The sequence below is a fragment of the Onthophagus taurus genome, chromosome 7 (genome assembly GCF_036711975.1).
Source record: "Onthophagus taurus isolate NC chromosome 7, IU_Otau_3.0, whole genome shotgun sequence".
Lineage (NCBI taxonomy): Eukaryota > Metazoa > Arthropoda > Insecta > Coleoptera > Scarabaeidae > Onthophagus > Onthophagus taurus.
In genome coordinates, this window is record NC_091972.1 from 40,647,183 (window position 1) to 40,672,671 (window position 25,489).

Sequence of the window (25,489 nt, forward strand, 5' to 3'; positions counted from 1 at the left end):
AATATTTATTATTTTATTTAAGCTCATCTACACAAATATATCTAAACCGATCAACACCATTTATTGTAACTTTTAAAATATCATTTTTTCAATATTTCCTATTTGTATTAACAATATATTTTCACCTTTTAAATCTATAATACACAAAGAAATAGGACAATTTCAATTATATCGAATTAATTAAATTTCGCTTTTGCCTTAGCAAATTGTATGTATTTTCTTTTCTCTTTATATACATTAAATATTACAATGTTTTATATTTACAAATGAACTTTGAATACTGTTTTCGACAAGGCAAAAAGAATACGGACTCTTACACAAAGAAAAAAATAAAATAAAACGGTATTGTCGCCTATTTATTTACACGTGGTTTCCTTCTGTGTCTATTTATTTTTAAATATGTATATTAATTTGAGAGTATTGCACGCTAACTTAATAAACGGGTTTCTAAAAAATTACCGTTTTTAAAAGAAAGGTTCTAAAAAGTTTTCAAACTATACAATATAAGGGTGAACGATTATTTACCTAAAGAATGTATATAAGTATATATATATAACATTTTGGGGGAAACAAAATAAAAGAAACTAGTAGTGCACCTTATTTTGTGCTGGAATAATTAATAACAGCGCAGTTGACATCTTGTTTCTTTCTTATTATCTTGTTTTTAATTACGTATTGAAGACTAAGATGCGACACTAGACTTTTGCATCAATCATGTCGATATTTATTTTATAGTAAACGTAGGGATAATATTCTGATTGGCCAAAACCTAATCCAGGAATGTCTACATTCTAAAAGTAAAAAATTAATTTCAATTAACAAATTACAATTAAAGAAATTTAATAATATGTATTTACATCAGCACTAGATGAACCTTGTAGAGCACTGCTGTCAAGATGTCCGTAGAGATGATTAAGAACTTCTCTTAATCGCTTAGCAGTTTTCTTGGTGGGTTGTAAAAGGATTGCTTGAAAATTAACGGGTAATCCGTATCTAAAAAGAATTATAAACATAATAATTTGGAAAAATTGGTTGTGAACGTAGTGATACCTCAACACAGATTCGACGAAAACTCTAAGAGCTTTAACATGAATCCAAGCGCAGAAACATTCGCTGAAATTCACTTTTAACCACCTAACAAGAGGACCCTAAAACGGTTAATTAAAATCATTAACGTTTTTATTCAATTTTTAAAAAAGATTTCTTACAAATTGCTTCTTTTTATCAGTGACAAGTTTGGTAATTTCGTTTTTTCCGGCGGCTAATTCCTCTTCGTTGTAAGTAAAATCCCTGACGATAAACTTTTTCTCCCTGGCGTGTAATTTGAATTCTTCGACGACCTTCTTGAAAAGCGAAACCGAATATAAACCGTATTCCGCATCCTGAGTAATCAGAGTTGAGGAACGAGGTACGACCATGTCGGTTAATTTTTCATAAACAGCTTGCCATTCGTTAAAAGCCGCCTTTGGAACTATGACGAGTAAAGTTGTTAGGTATTCGGAGTCCAAGATGAAGTGTTCTCTTTTAACAAGATCGGCTAAGTTACGAGTCAACAAGCTACCACTAAAAAACAATTACATTAATATATTTTTGATATGTAATAAAGTTATTTAAAAGATTTCTTACGTTTGTTTCTTTTCAAGATTTTGTAAACTTCCTTTCAAATTGTTGTACGCAGTTGATTTCGTTTTCAAATCGGCATCAATTTGACCAACTTGCTTACTGATTATATCAGCAATGTTACGTAACGATTGCTTAATGGGGTACTTTGCAACATCCCATTGAAAACGAGTTATGTAACTTGGCAAGTCACCTATTAAAAATTATTTTAATTAAACTATTAATTAATTGCTTTGCAATAAATATATATATATATATATGTCGTAGGAAAATGATGAAAATTGGGATTTGATTAAATCCCTAAGATATATGATCAATTCATGGAAGATGTAAAAATAGCAACTCTATGGAGTGTATTTCCTGAAAAAAATAAGTGATTTGATAAAATCTCTAAATTGGTTAGTGCACAAACATTACACGAGGAAGGTTACCGTAGAAAAATGAGTTTAGTTAATAGAAATTAACTATCAGGACGTTTTTGAACAAGTGACATAAGAAGCAAAGCCTCTGTGGACTCGCAAATTGACCACTATGTAAACTGCAATGGACATACAGGGTGTTCCGGTGACTCGGGCATAAAATTAACCTCATATACTAGAGCAAAAATGATGACGATTCGTGAAAAAAAATTATTATAAAAGTCTTCAAATGGCCAAGATATCGCAAAATCATTAAACTAATTTTCACTTTGATTGGGCGGCGACAACCATACTATACAGGCTGTCCCTAAAATTTGTTTGCTCAGAACTTTTTTATTCGCTCGTAACCCTACATTTATTTTTGTACTTTTTAATAGAAAATTTATTTTAGAAACTTTCATCACTCTTTGAAAATTTTGATAACATTGACCGTTTTCGAGTTATACGCAAAAATGTTAAGCTTTGATTTCAATCGTAACAAACAAAAAAAGGAAACATATTCCGTAAGATCTCAGTTGGCGATGACAATTGAAAAACGAACTGAGCTAACCATTATTTGCATAAATTTCTAAGTGCAGATTTAGTTAAATCCAGCGTTAATTTATTTTAGTTGAATAAAAGAATGTAATTTCCAAAACGATAAATTTAATTTTCACGGTAACAACAAACAAGAACATAATAAAAATTCTAACAAAAATATTAACAAGAACAATAAAATTATAAACAAATAGTAATAAATAAAAAAATACTAAAGCAGATGTTCAAAAACACTGCCTGATATCGCCGTCTTAAATTAAAGCGCACTCTGCGGAGACCATTGATCTCAGTTCGAAGGTGATCAAATGTAATCAACAATTCGCAACTTCAGATGATCAAGTGAAGTTATTTCAACGCAGTAAACCAGCGATTTAACGCGTTCGCATAAATAAAAAAAATCATCTAATTTCTCTAAATGTCGCCTGTATGTATGTCCATCCAGCTTTGATGGTAAGAAAACGGGTCCAATAATTACATCGCCCACAATGTCAGCCCAAACGTTATGAGAAAATCTCCATTGTGATTTCGAAGTTTTCTTAAATCTTGAATTTTCGCCTGCCCAACTATGTAAATTTCTCAAAGTAATGATTCCATCTTTAGAAAAAGTGGATTCATCTGTAAAAAGTACTTTTTCTAAAAACTGATCATCAATTTGGATTTTGTGCTGCATTATTTGGCAATATGCCAAATGCGCAGACTGGCCAATTGCCCACTGCGACTGCAATATGCATTGACATTGCCCTAATGTCAAAATCATGTCAGTTTGTTCACTAAATGTGTAACTCTCCATTTTGAACACTTAAAATTAATAATAACTAACTAACAGAACTATCGTTTGTGTTTAAACGACATAAGCAAGTTGACAGCAAGTTGTTTTTTTTTAATTGCCATGGCCAACCTTGACTTTTTCGAAGACTTCGTTTTTTTAGTGTTACCATTGAAATTGAAGCTTAATATTTTCGCGTATAACTCGAAAACAGTCAATGTTATCAAAATTTTCAAAGAACGATAAAAGTTTCTAAAATAAATTATCGATTAAAAAGTACAAAAATAAATGTAGGGTTACGAGCGAACAAAAAAGTTCTGAGCAAACAAATTTTAGGGACAGCCTGTATAGCATGGTTGCCGCCGCTCGATCAAAGTCAAAATTGGTTCAATGATTTTGCTTGATATTTGTTTACCCTCTACCAAATTTCAACGCTCTACCATAAATGGTATTGAAAATATTTAGAAAAATGTGTTAAAATTTCTGAACTTTGATGGCCCATATCTTGGCCATTTGAAGACTTTTATAATAATTTTTTTTCACAAATCGTCATCATTTTTGCTCTACTATATGAGGTTAATTTTATGCCCCGAGTCACCGGAACACCCTGTATAAACAGCACTATTATGAAAAACAGTACAACGGAAAATTTTTACCATATACATCGGGAAACACATCAGTTAACTGGCCATGGAGGAAGAGATAAAACGCTATACCGGGTGTCCCTCAAAAGTGGCTCACCCCCATATTTTTCTTTATTATTGGTGATATAAGAAAATCATTTGGAATGCATAGTTAGGTCGCTAAAACGGATTATTACGACATGAAATCATTCTTTTTGTACTTCCGGTTATACCGGATGTGAGTTCTAATTTCGCAATTTTTTTAAATCTATAATTTTTTTTCTTCAGTTGGGTTGATAGTATAATTTCACATAACTTTTACTTGAAAAAATTTTCACGATCACTTATAATTTTTGAAAAAAAATTAAAAAGTAATCACTGCTATGCTTTAGTCAGTGGTTCTTTTTTAATAATGGTGTAAATTAACAGTTGTATTAAATTAGTTTTAAAAGAAAAACGCGATCAAACAATTAAGTTTAATTCAATTATTTTTTATATTTTTCTTTATTTTTTGTTCTTTTACACTAAATGTTCTGTAGCTGATAGTAACTTACAATGTCCATTGTACATTATAATTTGGATTGTTTACTTTATTTTGGTTAAAACCTCTCAGATCACCTGACCTCACACCTTTAGATTCTTTTTATGGGGCAAAATCAAAAATGAGCTGTATATATAATACACCAGTAAGAAGGTCTCGTGAGGTATTGGAAAATAAATCGAGTTAGAAATTGTATTACCTAAATATCTCCGCAGGAATAACGTCGAGTCGTTAGATCGACAATACGCAAGATACAATTATGTCAAAATCGAGGCGGGAGCATTTTTAAAATTTAGAACATTAGTTTTTTCGAACTTACAATTAAATTTAATTGTTGGATAGCGTTTTTCTTTTAAAACTAATTTAATACAACTGTTAATTTACACCATTATTAAAAAAGAACCACTAACTAAAGCATAGCAGTGATGACATAACGTAGCTTGTACTCTTAACCTAGCTACTATGCGTCAAAAGTTGTAATACATTTCCCGAAGGTACTAAAACGTTAAAAAATAACGAAAATAATTTTTTTTTTTCAAAAATTATAAGCGACCGTGAAAATTTTTTCAAGTAAAAGTTATGTGAAATTATACTGTCTACGCAACTGAAGAAAAAAAAATTATCGATTAAAAAAAAAAAAAACGAAATTAGTACTCACATCCGGTGTAACCGGGAGTACAAAAAGAATGATTTCATGTCGTAATAATCCGTTTTAGCGACCTAACTATGCATTCCAAATGGTTTTCTTATATCACCAATAATAAAGAAAAATATGGGGATGAGCCACTTTTGAGGGACACCCGGCATACAGTAGACTTCGATTATAACGTATAACGTAAAAAATAATTAAGCAAACACTAACTGTTAAGCTGTAGGGTTGTTAATCGAAAGTTGGAATGAATTTATAATGAAAAAAATCTAAGTAGGCTTTGCAATCTTTGTCAGAAATATTTTTGATGTTTAAATATCAGTGGTTTTCTTACTTTATTATTGTTTTATTTAAAATTTTGAAACGTCGAGTGAACGAGCGTAAATGCGATAGAACTTTATTCAAAAATTAATTTGAAAAACAATAATAATAGTAAGAAAAACTGACATTTAAACGTCAAAAATATTTCTGACAAAGATTGCAAAGCTTACTAAGATTTTTTCATTCAAAATTCATTCCAACTTTTGATCAACAACCCCGTTGTTTAACGGGCAGTGTTTGCTTTACTATTTTTTTTCTCAAAAATTAGTCGTTTTTAGAAAAATTTCAGAGAGACAAAAAAGTTTTAGAATACTTTCATCTATCTATGTAAAATTTTTCTAATGTATTTATTATCTGCATAAAAAAAATTTTCGCAAAAATGCAAAGGGGGTGGTTACGTTTAGTAGTTTAGAAGGGTAGGTTGAAAGTACAAATAGGGTCAAAACATGCCCTATTATGAGTTAAACATATTCCCCAAATTTCATTTTCCTAGCGTTTATGGTTTTTGAGAAAAAACAATTAAACCAAAATTTTCCGCCATTTTTGAAGGGGTGTAGCTCCTTAGGGGAGCCGAAGTCGCCCATGGTTCATATATCAAAGTACCCTTAAAATTCACTAAAGAATCACCCCTTGAAGTTTGTTGCAGTCATTCAGATACACCTGTATAATGAACGGGCTCTGCTGTAGTTTGAAATTAAAATACCTAATAACTACTTCAATTGTACTGGAGTTTTAAAAGCTGTGTATGGAATGATAGACTTAAAAAAACGTTTACGACTGCTGTCATACAAGAATTAACAAGCCTGTGGCCAAAGTCAAGGACCTGTTGAGGATCAAATCTAGATGTTGAAGCTATGTTACGAGCTAGGCTAATTGACAATGACATAATAGCTATAGGTTTTTACTTTGTTCAATTCCAAAACAAAACTTTATTTGGAAAAAGGATTCATAATAGGAGTCATATTTCGAAAGTGTTGTTATTGAAGAGGTATTAACGCATGGTTAACCTCTCCTATATATCTTTGACAATGTTGGACATGTATAAGCTCCATTATTAACATAACCTACGTTTAAATGTATGTGGTCCATATCTTGATTCATACCATTTTTAAGCAATGTCGTGGTTGCTACTATACTTTTAATATCTAAACAATATTATTTCATCTTCTCATGAAAACAGTTTTGCAGGGAAATCACCCCATGGCGTTGTTATATTAACATCTTACCTGAATTGATGATATATCTTTTTTCATTTCCTTGTGATATATTATATAAATCTAAACAAAAAATGTAACCTTATTCATCATAACCATACAAATTTTAGTTGAAATAATTTATTTCTTAGTGCTTAGGTGCTTAGTGCGTGTCTAAACACAATGGACATTGCAGCTCTTTAGGCGTGTAAACAGGCAGTGGGACAGATTTCTCGAACCCACTGACCTGGACCAAGGGATATTTCATTCGGAGAATCGAAGAGTTCCTCAGAACTGCTTAAGCGAGAGTCGACGTTGTCGTCGGGCGGCCATCTTTCCCCTCTCAATACCCAATACTTGTTGCAACCGCAGCCGAACATTAACCAAGCAGCTCTTCGAACGCGCGATAGTAACAATTTGCTGGTTGTCGCTTTTCTGTGTCTTACGTCTAATTTATGGTTAAACAATTCTTTTTGGGAATTTTAAAAATAAATTAAAACGAAGCTATGAATTTGTTTTAATAAATTGCAGAGATTTGGCTAAGTGTTGAAATAAAAATGAAAAAGAGAACTTGCAAAATGCAAACTAAAAGGAAATCAATTATTAAACGTACTATTATTGGCCATCAAATTTTCGTGAAGCTTGTCCCGTTGATCTTCGAGAACTTCACCTAGATAAGCGGCGACTTTTCTGGTGACTTGCTCAACAAAACCATCTAGTTTTCCCAAATCATCTGATAAACCAACTAATTGGTCCAGAGTTCCAACCTAATACATAAATTTATAATTAAAACGGAAAAACATCACAAAAGTTTTACCTTCAAGTCCGGAATGTGAAATTTATAATTACAGGACAAATTGTTCTGCTTGCTGGTGTGATTATTCATCGTTTCCCATGTTTGTTGGCACGTTTTGTCCCCAGGAGCTGATATTAACCAGTACTCAGTCATTGTTGAAACTGGAACAATCCTAAAGTTAAGACAATTTATCAAAAATAGGAGTAATATTTATGGGTATAACTAGGAACCTTATTTCTTTTTAATATATTTCATAAAGATTAAAGCTTATGTATACCCAACCACACGAATCATATGACCATCACAAGCTCGTAATTTTAACTTAAAATCTCAATAATTTCGCTCAATATATCCCTTAAAACCACACATTTTGAGAAACCAAAACTATCCCTACTTAAAATCATCCCCGTAAATAAAATTCTTTAAAGATTTAATTATATAAAACTGTATTAATAACAATAAAATTCAATAAAATGAATGTAATTTTACTAAATTAAACTAGCACTAAATTTCCTATAAAACTTTATTTGAGAATTAACCACCAAACACGTAGGGATGTTAGGTGTTAGGGTGTTGGAACACTTTAGAACGTTTTATTTCGGTTTTCCTATGAGTTTTCATACGTGTTCAATTTCTCAAAGCAATAATTAACGATTTAATTATAACTTACCGTCGATTGTTGCCCGGTAACCGTTGTAAATTTATTAAAACTACCCCTTTTACTACAACCACTCCCCACGACAGCTGATCGTTAGTGTAAATTCACGTGATAGCAACTGGCGGCATCTATTAAGTAATACGAACGTTACCGATCACGTTTTTTAGGTAGATGTCGCTTTAAGGTGATAAACTTAAATTCAAATTTTATGTAGGTATTTTATATTTTTCTCTTTAAAAGAAATGTTAACATCAAATTAATATTTTTGTTATTGTTTATGAAATTAGTTATAAGTAATACATTAATTCAATACTTACATGGGCATTGCTTAGATTTCTTATGGCCTATTTTTCGAATGTTATAACCTTAATTACTGTTGGTAGATATCCTGCAAGCTCCTGTAAGTGTTTTTGAATATATTTTTTCTATCAATCATGAAGAAAATTGTGTTTTTGTTAAAGGGTTTGATTAGTCAATCTAAAATTTACGTTAAACGTCTGTGATAACTGTCAAAATTGATTCACGTGTGTCATACAAATTTGCTTAAATAATTTAATTACCATTAATATCCTATATTATCATCAATCCCACTGCATACATTCTCGCTACCTTAAAGTAGTGAAGAGGTGCATTAATTATTATGTTAAATTGATGATTACAAAGAAAACGAATTGGTATAAATTTGAAAAGGAGTTATGTATGTAGATGTTTAATTTTAAGGATTAGATGATATTACCACAATTTTATGTGTTTATAGTTAAAAGTGATGATAAGTTTATTCGTAGAAAGAAAAGCATTTAAAAAAATTAAGATTAAAAATACGAAAAGTCATGTAATAGAAATACATTAATAATTTGATATTAAAATGTAAAATATACAGGTGTTCCGGTGACTCGGGGCATAAAATTAACCTCATATACTAGAGCAAAAATGATGACGATTCGTGAAAAAAAATTATTATAAAAGTCTTCAAATGGTCAAGATATCGGCCATCAAAGTTCAGAAGTTTTAATACATTTTTCTAAATATTTTCAATACCATTTATGGTAGAGCGGTGAAATTTAATACAGGGTAAACAAATATCAAGCAAAATCATTGAACCAATTTTGACTTTGATCGGGCGGCGGCAACCATGCTATACAGGCTGTCCCTAAAATTTGTTTGCTCAGAACTTTTTTGTTCGCTCGTAACCTTACATTTATTTTTGTACTTTTTAATAGAAAATTTATTTTAGAAACTTTTATCACTCTGAAAATTTTGATAACATTTACCGTTTTCGAGTTATACGCGAAAATATTAAGCTTCGATTTCAATGGTAACACTAAAAAACAAAAATCTTCGAAAAAGTCAAGGTTGGCCATGGCAATTAAAAAAACAAATTGAGCTGTCAACTTGCTTATGTCGTTTAAACACAGATGATAGTTTTTTGTTAGTTAAGTTTTTATTAATTTTAAGTGTTCAAAATGGAGAGTTACACATTTAGTGAACAAACTGACATGATTTTGACATTAGGGAACTGTCATGGAAACGCCGTAGCAGCCGCTAACCGTTATCGGGAAAAATTTCCGAATCGCAGAGCGCCCAATCGAAAAACATTTTTAAGGATTGAAACCCGTTTAAGGGAAAATGGGACGTTTAAGCCGAAATTTACTAACAACGGTAACGTAAGATCAGTCCGAACACCCGAACTAGAAGAAGATATGCTAGACTACGTAGAAGAAAATACTACAGCTAGTACTTTGGATATGGCGAGGCACTTTTTAACTTCAAAAACAACTGTCTGGAGTGTTCTTCACGAGCAACAGCTTTATCCATTTCATTATTACAAAGTTCAGGAAGTTCTACTGGCTGATTACCCACTGCGACTGCAATATTGCCAAATAATGCAGCACAAAATCCAAATTGATGATCAGTTTTAAGAAAAAGTGCTTTTTACAGATGAATCCACTTTTTCTAAAGATGGAATCTTCAATTTGAGAAATTTACATAGTTGGCGGACGAAAATCCAAGATTTAAGAAAACTTGGAAATCACAATGGAGATTTTCTCTTAACGTTTGGGCTGGCATTATGGGCGATGTAATTATTGGACCCGTTTTCTTGCCATCAAGGCTGGATGGACATACATACAGGCGACATTTAGAAGAATTAGATGATTTTTTAGATGACGGTCCTTTAAACACAAGGCAAGCAATGTGGTATATGCATAATGGTGCTCCTGTGCATAGCACACAAGCTGTCCAAGAATTTCTGAGGGAACGTTTTCCGGGACGGTGGATTGGACTAGGAGTAGGTGCACCGATAGGTTGGCCCCCCTATCGCCGGATCTTACACCTGTAGATTTTTATTAATGGGGACGCGTTAAATCGCTAATTTACTGCGTTTAAATCAGTTGATCGAAAACGAGTTGATCAACTGAGGTTGCGAATTGTTGATTCATTTGATCAACTTCAAACTGAGATCGATATTCTCCGCAGAGTGCGCTTTAATTTAAGACGGCGATATCAGGCGTGCATCTGCTTTAGTATTTTTTTGTTCTTTTTTATTTATTACTATTTGTTTATAATTTTATTGTTATTGTTAATATTTTTGTTATGTTCTTGTTTGTTGTAACCGGAAATTAAATTTATTGTTTTGGAAATTACATTCTTTTATTCAACTAAAATAAATTAACACTGGATTTAACTAAGTCTGCACTTAGAAATGTATGCAAATAATGGTTATTAGCTCAGTTCGTTTTTGAATTGTCATCGCCAACTCAGATCTTGCGGAACATGTTTCCTTTTTTTGTTTGTTACGATTGAAATCAAAGCTTAACATTTTCGCGTATAACTCGAAAACGGTAAATGTTATCAAAATTTTCAAAGAGTGATAATAGTTTCTAAAATAAATTTTCTATTAAAAAGTACAAAAATAAATGTAGGGTTACGAGCGAACAAAAAAGTTCTGGGCAAACAAATTTTAGGGACACCTGTATAGCATGGTTGCCGCCGCCCGATCAAAGTCAAAATTGGTTTAATGATTTTGCTTGATATTTTTTTACCCTGTACCAAATTTCAACGCTCTACCATAAATGGTATTGAAAATATTTAGAAAAATGTGTTAAAATTTCTGAACTTTGATGGCCCATATCTTGGCCATTTGAAGACTTTTATAATAATTTTTTTTCACGAATCGTCATTATTTTTGTTCTAGTATATGAGGTTAATTTTATGCCCCGAGTCACCGGAACACCCTGTATAGAGAAGTCGTGGCATAATTTCAATCACAAATATTAGAGTTAAAATGATGATTCGTGTAAAAATTTTTGGTCTAAACCCATAAATGGGCTTCAATTTTTAAATATTTTCAATATGGATATTGTCTTAGAAAGATAAAATTTGGCAAACAATGCAATGATATCATGAGAAATCGTTTAAGATCACTTTACAGGTGTCCACAAAGGTTATTTCCTTAAAACTTTTTTATTATGTCGTAAAGCCTTAAAATTTCCAACTGATTCTAAAAGCCTATTCATTTTAAAATTATTTTCACTTTTAGAAATTCTTGATTAGAAGCATGGTTTTAGAGTTATTCACAAAAACATACAAACTCGTCCATGAAATACTGTCATTAATCGTAGGCGCCCATGAAAATAAATCCTAAGTAAAGCAGTGAAACAATAAAAAGTAGTATTTCATCAATTTATAATCAGCAATTTTTAATTCTTGTACTATCGACAAGTGGTATGGTTACAATTGCTGTTCTCAGTTATTTGCAATATCATCTCACCACTGCGTGAGCACTGCCTAAACACTCTTCCAACGTTAAAAACATGTCAATTTGCTCAATAAAACTGTAATTATTTGTCATATTAAACAACTATTACCGACTGACGAATGTGTGGTAATGATTTGACAGTTGCTGCACTGCTCTAGTTACAATTTGTTTTTATAGACACCTACGATTAATGAAAACAATTCATAATCGAGGTTGTATCTTTTTGCGAATAACTTGAAAACGATGCGACTAAATAAAAATTTCTAAGAGTGAAAATAATTTTAAAATCAAATAGCCGTTCAGAATCAGTTGCAAAATTTAAGGGTTTATGACATAATAAAAAAGTTTTAAGAAAATAACCTTTGTGAACATTCTGTATAGCATTGATCCCGTGGTTGCATATTTTCAAAAATGATCTTAAACGATTTTTCATGATAAAATAGCATTGTTTACCAAATTTTATCTTTCTAAGACAAACCATATTGAAAATATTTAAGAAAATGTTTAAAAATTTCTTAACTTTGAAAGCCAATATCTTAGCCATTTATAGGTTTAGACTAAAATATTTTATAAGAATCATCATCATTATAACTTTAGTATTTGTGATTAAAATTATGCCACGACTTACAGGAACATCCTGTATGTAGTAGGTAAAAATAATATTTAGAATAAGAATATTTTTGATGTAATTCGTTAGAGCTTGTTTATATTGCTCCCATTCACCTAATGTTTTGACTCGGTTAAAAAGCCTCCGGACCTTTTGTCTTTCGGAGCTAAGAGATTCGTTCCACCAGGGTGTGCCCCGATTATTACTTTTCACCTTCAGTGGACTGTTACTGTGGTAGGCTGAACGACTACCACAGTGAACTGCCACAGAGATCTGCTCCGTGGCTATTTCAATCTGATCATAGTTTCTAATGGTAGCGATGACACTAGTAAGATTATCTACAAGGCAACTCTTAAACAGATCGCAATTAGTGCTACGGGGATTACGGTACATACAGTCCGATTTCATTCCTAGGTCAATTTTAAATTGAATATGTCTATGATCTGCAAACGACGGTTCAGAGGATACCCTCTAGGAAGTTATCTTTGAGCTCAATATGATTGAGGCGAACGTAATGTCAAGTACCTCTGCTTTATTTCTGGTGACAAAGGTTGGTTTCGCGCCTACATTATTAACAGTAAGCCCCTCCCCTAATAGGTAATCAAAAAGCAACTCACCTCTTTCATTTATGTTGGTACTTGCCCACATTGTGTGTTGCGCATTGGTGTCGCTTTCAACAACCACTTGTAGGTTATTCCTCCGGCTCTAGGCAATTATGTCTCGCATATCGGCCGGGGGAAGATCATTATCCGTTCCGGAAAAGTATCTCGAGCAGAACCTGTTCCTCTTCCAGTGAGGGAGAACTTGACTTGGACGCGAACGGTCCGGCTGCCACAAGTATTCTTACTAGGCGTCTCCGTACAAATCCCACGAGTAGGGTACCCCGATAAACCTATTGAAACTGAAGGTCGTCAGGTTTCCAGAGTCCGCTTATTAGCAGCCATCACTTCCCGGGTGACTAGACCATCAGGCGACAGCCTAAAGTGCTCTGCATAGGCTGTTCCACATTCACTTTGGGATTTTTAATGAGGCTGTCTTCTCTCAACCCAAGCAATTAAGCTAAGATTCCCCGTATGCCCTGCCCGTGGAATAGGTCCACAAACAATAGGCATGCATGGTATAACGTTTCGACTATATCAGTCGTCCCCGGTCACGTTTTCTCCCGTGCAAGCCCTAAGCCACGCGACGACAACCGGATGGGAGGCCTGTTTTTCGACTGGCAAGTCTAGATCCGTCACTTTTGGTGTGGTACAGGGGCACCTCGCGAAGGAGCAGTAAAAACAGCAGTGTCGGTCGTGATTCCAGCCATAAGACAAGAACCCTGAGTACGGCAAAACAAGTAGGACAACCCTACCTAGGATTCACCGCACCCTCACCCGCTGTTGTCTTACGTAGTCTGTAATATAACATGTAACAAAAGTCATCTGGAAAATTATCAAAACTAACTTTTGTAAACAAAACTGACCTTGATAATCATTCTTTACCCAGAAGTCTTTGGCCATGCGAATGAGAACTGAGTTGATCCAACATTTTTTACTTGAGAGCCATTGACCAAATTAACCTTACCTATTATTCTTCATGAGGAAGTTATTGACTCTTGTAAACAAAACTAATCTTACCCAACATTCTTTACTTGTAAGTCCCATGTAAACATTATTTATCTTATTCTGTAATATGCAGTTGATATTATTATGTGGTTTCAACCCCTCCGTTTAAGGGGTTTTGGAAGAATAAAACAAGTCCTGTATTTCATTTTTGATAGCGATACTGAAAATATTTTTTTTGCGATTGTTCCCTTGTTAGTTATTTATAAACGGATTACAATAAACTCTTTTTATTGTAACGTTAAACTTAATTTTCAGGATAGGATTGAGGACTATTGAAACAGCAATTCTTTTTTCACATGCCAATTTTCTATTTTTATAAAAATTGGTAAACAAATTGTACTAGAAACAGCATTTGAATATCAATATAATGTCATTTATTGTGTACCACACAGAACAGATACCATGTGGTTCGCGTAACCAATGTTACGTTGGTAGATATTTAAGAAGAGGTTATACTTTAGCATAACACAGCTTAGATACTGGTCACTTATTTAACTTTGAGGAGACTAACGTGAAACACGTGTTTTTTTAAAACTTGTTTGATTCATTCGTTGACCGATGCCCGACCTTTGTGGTTCTCACATGGTATTAAGATGTGCGTTATGGCCAATTTTTAAGATTTTTTTCGCTGTTTCTAGTATAATTTGTAAGTTGTTTACTAATTTTTTATCGCTATTTAAGTAATAGTTACTTGATTTGTATAGTACTGTGATAAATTGTTTCAGTTGATGCTACTCATATAGGATGACCTGAAACCAAAGGAACAAATTAAGATAAAATAACATTTCTTATTATTAATATACGGTGGTGCGTCCATTAGCGGATATAGGCGATAAAATCATGTAAACGGTTTATGAAAAAATCGTCATCGATATTTTTACTTTAAAGTTTAAACTACTTCATATTTGCTGGACATGATAAAAATAGCAGTAACCATGAGTAACTATGGTAACCAATTATTTTAAACAATTTCTTAACTGACAAAAACTGATTTAGTAAATAGAATCTGGATATTAGTAAATTAACGGCTGACAAAATTTTAAAAACCGCAAAATATCATCCCTATAAAGTAAACCTCATTCATGATGAGCAATGAGTCGTCGTTTTTGCAACAACAATTTTGCAATGACGACGAAGACTTCGTCAAAAACATAATTTTTTCCGACGAGGGAACGTTTACATGGAGTGGACAAGTAACTAGACAAAATTGTCGGTATTGGGCTACCCAAAATCCAGATTGGGCCAGAAAGTCGCACACAGAAATAGTACGGGATACTATCCTGGACCCTAACTTTTTTTGAGGAAACCGCAACTGAAGAGTGATGGCAAAACAATATCATTCCATAACGGCCTCATCCCGACAATGTGGACCCAACTCAATTCCAACAAGATGCCGCGCCACCACACTTCAATTACTTACTAAATCACTTTTTGACACTTAGGAAATTGTTTGAAATAATTGATTACCATAGTTACTGTAGTAGTTAAATTTTAAAGTAACTTTTCTCGAAAATTTTCTTATGTAACCAAAATAAATATTGACTGTACTAGATTCAGGAAAAAATCTTCTTTCATATTCCGTAATAAACACGGGGGTTATTATTTGAAAAAAATATCGATAACATCATAACTCGTTTAATAATGGCGAAAAAAATTTAAGATCTACACAAAAAATTGAAAAAAATTTAAATCTTTAGACCCGTTTCTGGCATTTTTCCATAAACCATTTACAATAATTTTATCGCCTATATCCGCTATTTTACTGACGCATTTGTAGAATCGAAACGCAAAAAGGTTTCGATTCTACATTTTGGGTGAAATAAAATAATAGAAACAAGTAACAAACCCTCTCTGGAGCTGGAACAGCATAACTGACATCTATTTTATAGTGAACGTAAGGATAATAATCAGCTTGATTAAAATTTAATCCAGGAATGTCTATATTCTGCAATACAAAAATATAAATTTGAATATTAACTAATTAAACTTAAGGAATGTTAATAATATTTACATCAGCATTAGAAGCACCTAATAGAGCGCTACCATCAAGATGTCCATAAAGATTATTAAGAACTTGCCTTAACCGCTTAGGGGCATCGTTGGGTTGTAAAAGAATTGCTTGAAAATTAATAGGTAATCCATATCTAAAATTAAAGGTGAAAAATAATAAAGTGAAAAAGTTGGTTGTGAAAGTGATACCTCAATACAGATTCAACAAAAACTCTAAGAGCTTTAATATGAATCCAAGCGCAGAAACATTCGCTAAAATTCACTTTTAGCCATCTAACAAGCGGGCCCTAAAATCGCAAATTAAAGTTACTGCTATCCATATTAAGATTTCTTACAAATTGCTGCTTTTTATCGGTAACAAGTTTGGTCGTTTCGTCTTTTCCAGTGGCAAGTTCTTTTTCGTTATATGTAAAATCCCTGACGATAAACTTTTTTTCTCTCGCGTGTAATTTGAATTCTTCGACGACCTTTTTGAAAAGCGAAACAGAATATAAGCCATATGTCGCGTCTTGAGTTATCAATATTGAAGAGCGGGGCACAACCATATCAGTCAATTTTTCATACCCACTTTGCCATTCCTTGTATGCAGCCTTTGGAACAATAACAAGCAAAGTAATTAGGTACTCAGAGTCCAAGATAAAGTGTTCTCTTTTAACTAGATCTGCTAAATTACGTGTCAACAAAGTACCACTAAAAAAAGGTATACATGATGCTATTATTAAAACTATTTTGAGTATTTCTTACGTTTGCTTTTTTTCTAGATTTTGTAAACATGCGTTTAAATTATTGTACGCAGTTGATTTCGTTTTCAAATCAGCATCGATTTGACCAACTTGCTTACTGATTACATCGGCTATGTTATGTAATGACTGCTTAATGGAGTACTTTGCAGCGTCCCATTTAAAATTAGTTATATAAGTTGGTACGTCACCTGTTAAAAATCATTTCAATTAAAGATATACAATATAAATAAATTATCAAATATACTATTATTGGCTTTTAAATTCTCATAAAGCTTGTTACTACGATCTTCGAGAACTTCGCTCAAATAACTGACAACTTTTCTGGTGACTTGATCGGTAAAACTATCTAGTTTACCCAAATCATCTGATAAACCAACTAGTTGGTCCAAAGTTCCAACCTTATAGACAAAATTATTAATTAGGAAAAAAAACGGTGAATTTTTACCTTTAAATCTGGAATATGAAATTTATAGTTACGGGATAATTTGCTGGTGTAGTTATTAATCTTTGCCCATGTTTGTTCGCACGTTTCCTCCCCAGGAGCTGATATTAACCAGTACTCAGTCATTGTCAAAACAGGAAAAGCTTAAAGATAATAAAATTGGAGATTTATTTTATTAAACATTTAATTCAACAAGGGTAAACACTTTACGATGTTTTATTTTGGGTTTCTTATGAGTTTTTATGCGCGTTCGTTTTTTAAACGAATAATTAATAATTTAATTATAACTTACCGCTGATTGTTACTCGCTATTCGTCGTAAATTTATTATAACCCTTTTAATCTCTCCCCTCGACTACTGATCGCTGATTATATGGTTAGTATAAATTCTCGCGATAGCACGTAGCTGCATCTAATAAATAACACAATAAATTTAGCAGATTTGCATATCAGATAATAAGAGATAAAAAGTTATTTAAGTCAGGCACAGTTATTCACGTCAATGTTGAATCAATTTTTTAACAGATTTTATACTTATATTGATTTTATGCATAACTTAAAATTTTGATAAACATGCACCCAATTCATTATGTATTCTAAGTATTGGAGTAAGCAGCATCCGTGTACTTTAGACTAACAAGAAGTACCAATGCTTGCAAAATAAATTGGATCTTTTGATTATGTGATGTTATCATACATAAGAGCGTGAAGCCATAGGACTAAAGAAATTTCAACTATCAAGAGGTAGTGGCATGAACGATGTTAACAAGTTGCACATTTTATCTTGCTTTATTACCAAAAAAAAAACGAATAAAATCGGTGACTTAACAAGGTAAACACTTTACAATGTTTTATTTTGGTTTTCTTATGAGTTTTTGTACGGTTTCGTTTTTCAAATGAATGATAAATAATTTAATTATAACTTACCGCTGATTGTTCTCTCCCATCGACTACTGATCGCTGATGATATGGTTAGTATAAATTCTCGTGATAGCACGTACCAGCATCTAATAAATAACACAATAAATTTATTAGATTTGCATATCGGATAATAAGAGATAAAAAGTTATTTAAGACAGTCACAGTTCAATAAATGTTCAACAAATTTTTTAAAAAATTTTATACCTAGACTTGAAATTTTGATAAACATGCTCTCAATTCATTATGTATTACTAGACATTGGTGTAAGCAGAATCTGTGTATTTTAGAGGACTAGATCCGTTAAACATGAAACCAACGTAGGCACGAACAGAAATTCACTTGAAGTTTTCTCCCACATGCTCTGCCATACATGCCTCTCGAAATTGTATTTACGTACACAGCAGAACTACATTATGTTCACATAGACACAGTTCATTGTATGTGTTTCAGCGTGGATCTTCTTAATCTTGTCAAATTGTATTTTATAATAAATTAAAGCGACTAAGGAGGTTGTTGAAAAATGAAATAAACGACAATTACATTAAGTATCTTAACAACATACAAAATACCATCAAGACTGATCCGTTAAGTATATGGAATTTTCTCCGAGCTAAGAAACGTACCACAAGAATACCCTGTAATCTGATTGATAGTGAGAGCAATGTTCTTGCCGATCCTCAAGATATTGTAAATGCTTTTGCTGACATGTTTTCTGCTGTTCACACTGTATCTACTGACCGAACTTTCACTGAATCTAATTTCAATCCGTTGCCATACTCTTTTCATCCCACTACAGAAGAGGAGCTAATTAAATTAATGGCAACGTTTTCTAATAAGCATACTGCTGGAGATGATTTGTTGCCAAGTTTTATGGTCAGAGATTGCCGTTATATATTTGCTTGCCCTCTTAAATTTATTATTAATTTGTCCATTACATCCTGTGAATTTCCTGAAAGATGGAAACGATCAAGAATTGTGCCTGTTTATAAAAAGGATGATCGTACGTCCCTCTCAAACTATAGACCAATTTCGATCATTTCCAAACTAAACTATTTGAAAAGTTATTATATTCTTTTATGTATATTTATTAATATTATCACTTCCCATCCTGTTAGAATTATTCGTTCTTAAATGTTGTTAAATTTTCTCTATTTTTATGTCTTTTCTTTATCTTTAGTTCACGTTGAATGTTATTATTAGTAAAGGTTGCTTTATCTTTTGAAAAGATAAAGATTCTTTTGAAAAGATAAAGCAACCTTTACTAATAATAACATTCAACGTGAACTAAAGATAAAGAAAAGACATAAAAATAGAGAAAATAATTCAAGAGAGTACTGATGAAATAAGAGATGATTCCAGATTTCGAAAATTAAAAGTATAACAGACGTGGCTATTGCTCCTGAAGATGACTAGAAAGAATTAGTCGAAACCGGTAGAGCCGAAAATAAAAGATACCCTTCTGAAAAGCAAAGTTTTTTATTTACATAATTCTTTTATGTACACCAGCACGTGCCCCTTTGTGTCAGCTTCCCAGCATGGTTTTGTTTCCGGTCGCTCTACAGTTACCAACTTGGCTACGACTTCCGAGTTTATCTGTAGCACCTTGGATAGACGTGGGCAGGTGGATGTTGTATACACTGATCTATCCAAAGCCTTTGATCTGATTGACCATAGAATTCTCTTGTATAAATTGAGCTCTTTCGGATTTGTTCATTCAGCAATTCAACTTCTGGCCTCTTATTTGCAACATAGAAAATGTTATGTTGCTTACAATGGATATTTTTCTAATGAGTTCACTCTTACCTCAGGGGTTCCACAGGGATCAAATTTGGGCCCTCTATTATTTATTCTTTTCATAAATGACTTACTTCTAAAAATTGATTGTCGGATGTTGGGATATGCTGATGATATCAAGATCTATGCCGAAGTCTCATCGATGGCAGATGCAGATAAGCTGCAGCACAACTTAAACACAATAGTGCAATGGTGTAAGACCTACAAACTGAACCTTAATATAGATAAATGTTGTGTACTTACTTATAGCCGATGCTCGTCACCATGCATATATCCTTACAATATTGCTGGCAGCATTTTAAGTCGTGTTGAGGAGTACAGGGATTTGGGGGTCCTGTTTGATGCAAGTCTTAATTTTAAAAAACATATCAATAATGTGTGTTCGGAGGCCTTTAGGTCCCTAGGTTTTGTGATGCGTATGTCTAAATATTTCACAAGTGTCAGCTTATTAAAGACCTTGTATTGTGCTTACGTTCTGAGTAAGTTAGAATACGCTTGCCTGATTTGGAGTCCCTTATATGTATGTGAGTTCTTAAGCCTTGATCGAGTCCATCGTAGATTCTTAAAATTTCTTTCTTACAAATCTGATGGAATTTACCCTGAGCGAGGTATACCACAAAATGATTTGCTTGCACGACACAATATGATTTCCTTGATGGACGGAAGAAACACGTTTTATGAAAGGTTTCTACAAAGGCTTATCGAATATAACGTCGATTGCCCTTTCATTCTTGAGCGACTAGGGTTTGTTGTTCCAAGGAGTAACTCAAGATATAGCTGCGTATTCGTCATTCCTTATGCTAGGACAAACATTATGAGACGGGCGCCAACATACACTCTCTGTAAAGTGGGCAACAGGATTCCAGACAATCAGTGATCACCTGCATGTAAATTCACTTATACATGTAAATTCACTTATTTAGTTTTTATTTTTTTTTCTTTATAATTCGGTCAATTGTTAATTTCTTGAATTTTTTGTAAGTTTTGTTTTTTTTTTCTCACATACAGATACATATTATTGTATTATTACATTATGTAATATATATTGTTATCCTTTTTTGGGCTATGCCTGTTGGGTAATAAAGGAATATTATTATTATTATTATTATTACGCTTCAAGTATGATAGGTGATGACAGGGGCGGAAAAGAACGTAACATACAGCTGTCTTTCAGCCGGTAGTTTATCATTCATCTTCAGGATGGATAACATTCAGCATGAACTCATGACAGGCACATCACCCAATGCATTCTACAACCTGCTTGTAACGCTAACAAACACATTTACCAACATAATGTAAAAAGCAGAAATAATTATTAATGATAAATAAATAATATAGCATAGATTTCCGAAATAGAAATGAATAACTGATCGCACACGAACAAGCAAAATTAGCTTTCTTATTTGATTATGTTGATTATGCATGTTTAACTTAAAGATTGGCTCCATTATTAATAAATTTTCTACTTGGTGTGTTTTCTACATAATAGGATTATGATGAATGTTGATAAAACGGTTTGCATCAATTTTTATAAACGTCGAGCTGAATTTGAAGAATTTTAATTGGCGCAACACACACGAATGATTGTCTGGTCTCAGATTGCAGGCTATTATTTGAAAATCACATAGAAGCGGTGTGCAAGAAAATGAATTCGGCTTATTATGCTATCCCGTAACTAAAAAATGTATTATGCAGTGTGCTACTCTATTTGTTATAATATACTGGTATGGCGTACTGCGACCAAGTGGAATCGCGTGTTTGTGGCACAGAAACGAGTCATTAGGTTATTGCTTGAGTTGGGTACAAGAAAATCATGTCACAACCCAACCCAATCTTTGGTATTTGTCCAAGTGATTGAAATAAGGTTGTAAATATTTTAATTGTGGTTTTAAATATTTCTATAGGTTCTTTTTGCATCAATCACAAAATTAGCATCATATGGAAAAATCTTTTTTTATAGTTTAATTAAATATATGTTTATGAGTTAACTTAGAGATTACATAAATTTTTCAAACTTCACACTAAAAGCGTTGCACTAATATATTTTAGACTCTATTTATTTTCCAAAAAAATGTTGTTTCACAGTATTGAAAGTATTGTGTGAGACAGGTCTTCAGTACACGTATTCATATAAAACTTTAAAAAATGTTTTGCACATTATGTACTACATTATTTATTTTTTCTGCATTATTTTTAAGTCAGTGTTTGTGGGTTTCTATAACAACCAAAACAGCACCCACAAGAAAACTCATTTAGAGCCGCCTTTATAAACATTTATAAATAATTATACATCGACGAAGTACATAGTCAGGTAAATCCCAAAATTCGTCGCTAAAGTAGATGCCAATTAACAGCAATAGCTCCATCTATCGCATCGTATCGAAATGAATTAAGAGGTTTTTCCAATTTGTGATTTTTGTATGTCATTCTTTTTTATCTATGCATATTCACCTTCTTAATTTGCTTTTATTAGCACTTCTCTAAAAAAAGTCATAAATAATATGCTAATTTGCTATTGTACCTTTCTTGATAATATCTTATCATTTTAAACATGATTACATATGTATACATATGTATGTATGTACATATGTAGTGTGTCGTCACAAAGTTCAATTATAACCACATCCTGTTGCTTTTAGATTTTAGTATAAAGTAGATGAAGAAAAATAAGCAAACCGTGTTAAAATAATTCTCGTAAATAGCGGGTAAGGCAAACTATAATACTTGTACAAATAAACTAAAGTTTTTGAAATGTAGATTTGAAACTCAAAAATAGAAGTGATTTTTGGCGTTGTAATTTTTGTGGTGTTGGCAGCACTTGACCGATGTGAAGTTGCAGTTGGCAACTGCCAAATTTTTACTAATGGTGATTTTCAATGGCGCAAGATGTGTTTAGCAAAATGGCTGATGATCCGTGTTTGTTAAAAGAGGACGGTTACTTAAACGCGGCCACAGATTTAAGAAAAATCGTCTACCACCCGTCCCTGAACGTAATTATCGTCTGTTCCGAGTCAGGGAAGGTCCACATTATTGACGTCAACTCGGGTGTTGTTCTTCACACCAGTAACTTGTCAGGTAAACGTTGATTACACGCTGTTTATTAATTGATTTTCTTGTACGATTTCATTTCTAACCGACAACGATTGTTTACAGCTAAGAACCTAAATAACGTTACGTGTAGGTATGTGCCGGGGCAAGATCGAGTACTTTTTTGCGATGGACAAGCTCTTGGTGTTCGTTCCGATTATAATGGTGTACTTTTATTAGATACGATATTACAAAAACCGGTTGGTAGTTCTAAGGATGACATTAAATTGGAGTTATTATTATCAGAAGTGAGTCATTTGTAGGAGATGTTTTGTAAATTTGATATTTCTAAAAATTATCCATTGTTTTAGGCTCAAATTCTAAAAAAAAGCTTATCTGTTTTTGGTACCTCGTCTATTGATTATGTTGTAAATGAGTTAACTGATCAAATATCTAAGGCCCAAAAGAAAGCAAAAAAAGGAATCAAAGCGCAAAAAGTAAGTCATTTAATATTCATCGCTTACCGTCAATATTTGCTAAATATAGAAATATAAATTATTTATTTAACAATATTGGTACAGTTAAAATATATATATTATCTAAACAAACTGTTTTTAAGCAACTAAATCATTAAAAGCCCAGTAGTCCTTTTAACTTGGGATCATTTAGTTATTATTTTTGCATGCTTTATGTTCAGTAATTAAAATCTCTTCTCTTCGTAAATTTAAATTTTTCTAGATCATGTTGCTTCTAAAGTGGAAGAGATCAAAGAGTAAACATGATTTGCCTAATGAACAGTTACTATTTTATATAAATTGGTTTTATTTCTTATTGATGGATAAATATTTTTATCTTTATCTTTCATCTTTGAGTTAAAGGTCCATCAGAACATTAATATGCAACAATGAAAAATTAACATAAAACATTGAGAGTATGATACTCACATACAATTGCGATATAAATACCTCTTATATTAATCAGAGGTATGTCTAATACATTTTTATTAAAATATAAAGCAGCTGAGTTATTTTCATTTGTAATCTATTCTGCATTCTGCTAAATAACCCTTCACTGCAAACGGTGCAAAAGTACTTGGTAAATACTTACTGTTCAGTCTTCCCAAGATGAATCATGAACATTCTTTTTTATTTAACTCTGCGTGAAAATTGCAAAAAAAATCTTTAATTGGTATATAATCGATAATAAATTAAAATTTGTATTGTCCCATTTACACATTATTTTTAAATTGCTGAGCATAAAGCTCTACTTTAGGACAAAGTATCACATTTTTATTACCAAAACCTAATGCGTATGTTTTAGGGATGAAAATTTAAGAAATCATGTTTGGGATTTAAATTTTTTTGAGAAGGGTCTATCAACTCTCTTTACGTTTGTAAAACGCTCAAGATTTTCAGTAGACCAGTACAATGAATATTTCAGGTTGATATAATACTAATCACTGTTAATAGTTAACCTCACAAAGTCAAAGCATTACAATATGATGTTTAGTTTTACGTTGATATAACATTAATCACTAAGCTGCAAGATCGCTTGCGAGATCTCAGCTTAATTAGTCAAAAGACAAACAATTTCACAGCTGAGGCCACTTGCGGTCGATGTGCCACAATATGATAAGCAGTTTCAGGTTTATATAATTAATGTTAGGTCGATCAATGGAAATCTTTTCTAACAATTTCTTATAATGCTTATCTGTCCGGATCTTCTCGATCATTCTCACTTTCACAACTTTGTTCACTGTTGCGCGGAATAGTCCTGTTATTGTTGTTGAAAACCACAACCACGTCCTAATATATTTGAGCAAAGAATTTCTCCGTCAGTCCAGACCACGTTTCCCATGAATCTGCCCCTGCAATATGTTTTGTAGTGAATCACATACTTTCTCGTTCCCCATTATATTAGCGAGGTATTGCAGTTTGCGAACCTTTATCGTAATTATTAATTCGGTGTCTTTCCTCATTCTTCGACAGACTTCTTTATTAGATACATGTTATAACCATGAAATTCTTAAAATTCTGCGAAAAAGCCACATTTGCAAAGCTGCCATTTTGTTAATAGTTGTTTTGGTCAAGATCTATGATTCTATTCAATGTAGCAAGACAGAAAAGACGAAACAACGAAGGAGTCTGATTTTTGTCGAAATTTATATCGAGACCACATCACTAACACTTTTCACTTGAATCATCAGTTGCTGCCATCTTATCAGACTGTCTTTTCCCATATATTCTATTATAATACGCATCCTTGCCTTACTTCTTGCGAGATATTTATGGTTTCCTTTAATGGTTTCCCTGCACTAGTTTATAATATTAGACTCGGAAAAATAAGGCATGCCTTAAGTCGTTAATAACATGTTTTAGTTTTTCCAGTTTCTAACAGAATTTACCAGACATTTCTATGTCCTCTCCTTCACTTCTGCCCAAAGTTTCGGAAACATACAG

At 32.6% G+C, this 25,489-nt stretch overlaps 3 protein-coding genes and 1 long non-coding RNA gene across 5 annotated transcripts in view; 2 read left to right on the forward strand and 2 right to left on the reverse strand.

Moving 5' to 3' along the window:
• Nucleotides 1-327: 327 nt before the first annotated feature.
• Nucleotides 328-8,265, reverse strand: LOC111420030 (V-type proton ATPase subunit C-like). Of its 2 annotated transcripts, none has more exons than XM_023052939.2 (8): nucleotides 8,136-8,265; nucleotides 7,487-7,626; nucleotides 7,283-7,436; nucleotides 1,627-1,813; nucleotides 1,209-1,563; nucleotides 1,051-1,148; nucleotides 858-993; nucleotides 328-791 (listed from the first exon to the last, which is right to left on the reverse strand). In XM_023052939.2, the coding sequence occupies exons 2-8, from the start codon at nucleotides 7,616-7,618 to the stop codon at nucleotides 696-698; spliced, it is 1,158 nt and encodes a 385-aa protein (XP_022908707.1). In that variant the 5' UTR covers nucleotides 7,619-7,626; nucleotides 8,136-8,265; the 3' UTR covers nucleotides 328-695. The 2 variants fall into 2 exon arrangements, with proteins under 2 accessions (XP_022908707.1, XP_022908714.1); XM_023052946.2 differs by having other exon boundaries at nucleotides 7,487-7,637; nucleotides 8,136-8,236.
• A 6,135-nt stretch (nucleotides 8,266-14,400) lies between these two features.
• Nucleotides 14,401-17,695, reverse strand: LOC111420198 (V-type proton ATPase subunit C-like). The gene is made up of 9 exons (XM_023053135.2): nucleotides 17,582-17,695; nucleotides 17,293-17,432; nucleotides 17,092-17,245; nucleotides 16,849-17,035; nucleotides 16,440-16,794; nucleotides 16,294-16,391; nucleotides 16,106-16,238; nucleotides 15,941-16,039; nucleotides 14,401-14,843 (listed from the first exon to the last, which is right to left on the reverse strand). The coding sequence occupies exons 2-9, from the start codon at nucleotides 17,413-17,415 to the stop codon at nucleotides 14,826-14,828; spliced, it is 1,167 nt and encodes a 388-aa protein (XP_022908903.2). The 5' UTR covers nucleotides 17,416-17,432; nucleotides 17,582-17,695; the 3' UTR covers nucleotides 14,401-14,825.
• LOC139430815 (uncharacterized) lies at nucleotides 15,682-17,239 on the forward strand. Its single transcript, XR_011641182.1, has 3 exons — nucleotides 15,682-15,931; nucleotides 15,984-16,804; nucleotides 16,866-17,239. It is a non-coding gene; the product is annotated as an uncharacterized lncRNA (long non-coding RNA).
• A 5,129-nt stretch (nucleotides 17,696-22,824) lies between the features above and the next one.
• The window catches only part of LOC111419979 (BIR repeat containing ubiquitin-conjugating enzyme), a 39,472-nt gene continuing 36,807 nt past the window's right edge, over nucleotides 22,825-25,489 (forward strand). Inside the window, exons 1-3 of the mRNA XM_023052884.2 lie at nucleotides 22,825-23,078; nucleotides 23,157-23,338; nucleotides 23,402-23,527. Of these exons, the coding sequence (XP_022908652.2) occupies nucleotides 22,880-23,078; nucleotides 23,157-23,338; nucleotides 23,402-23,527 (507 nt within the window). The 5' untranslated portion in view covers nucleotides 22,825-22,879. The remainder of the gene's footprint in view (nucleotides 23,079-23,156; nucleotides 23,339-23,401; nucleotides 23,528-25,489) is intronic.

Bases quoted from the DNA above. Each gene is read 5' to 3' on its own strand.
- LOC111420030 (XM_023052939.2), bottom strand. From the start codon at position 7,618: ATGACTGAGTACTGGTTAATATCAGCTCCTGGGGACAAAACGTGCCAA. The intron at 7,437-7,486 runs GTAAAACTTTTG...TTTATGTATTAG, and splicing joins TTCACATTCCGGACTTGAAG to GTTGGAACTCTGGACCAATT. The intron at 1,814-7,282 runs GTACGTTTAATA...AATTTTTAATAG, and splicing joins AAATTTGATGGCCAATAATA to GTGACTTGCCAAGTTACATA.
- LOC111420198 (XM_023053135.2), bottom strand. From the start codon at position 17,415: ATGACTGAGTACTGGTTAATATCAGCTCCTGGGGAGGAAACGTGCGAA. The intron at 16,239-16,293 runs GTATCACTTTCA...CTTTAATTTTAG, and splicing joins TTTGTTGAATCTGTATTGAG to ATATGGATTACCTATTAATT. The intron at 16,040-16,105 runs GTAAATATTATT...TTTGTATTGCAG, and splicing joins TAGGTGCTTCTAATGCTGAT to AATATAGACATTCCTGGATT.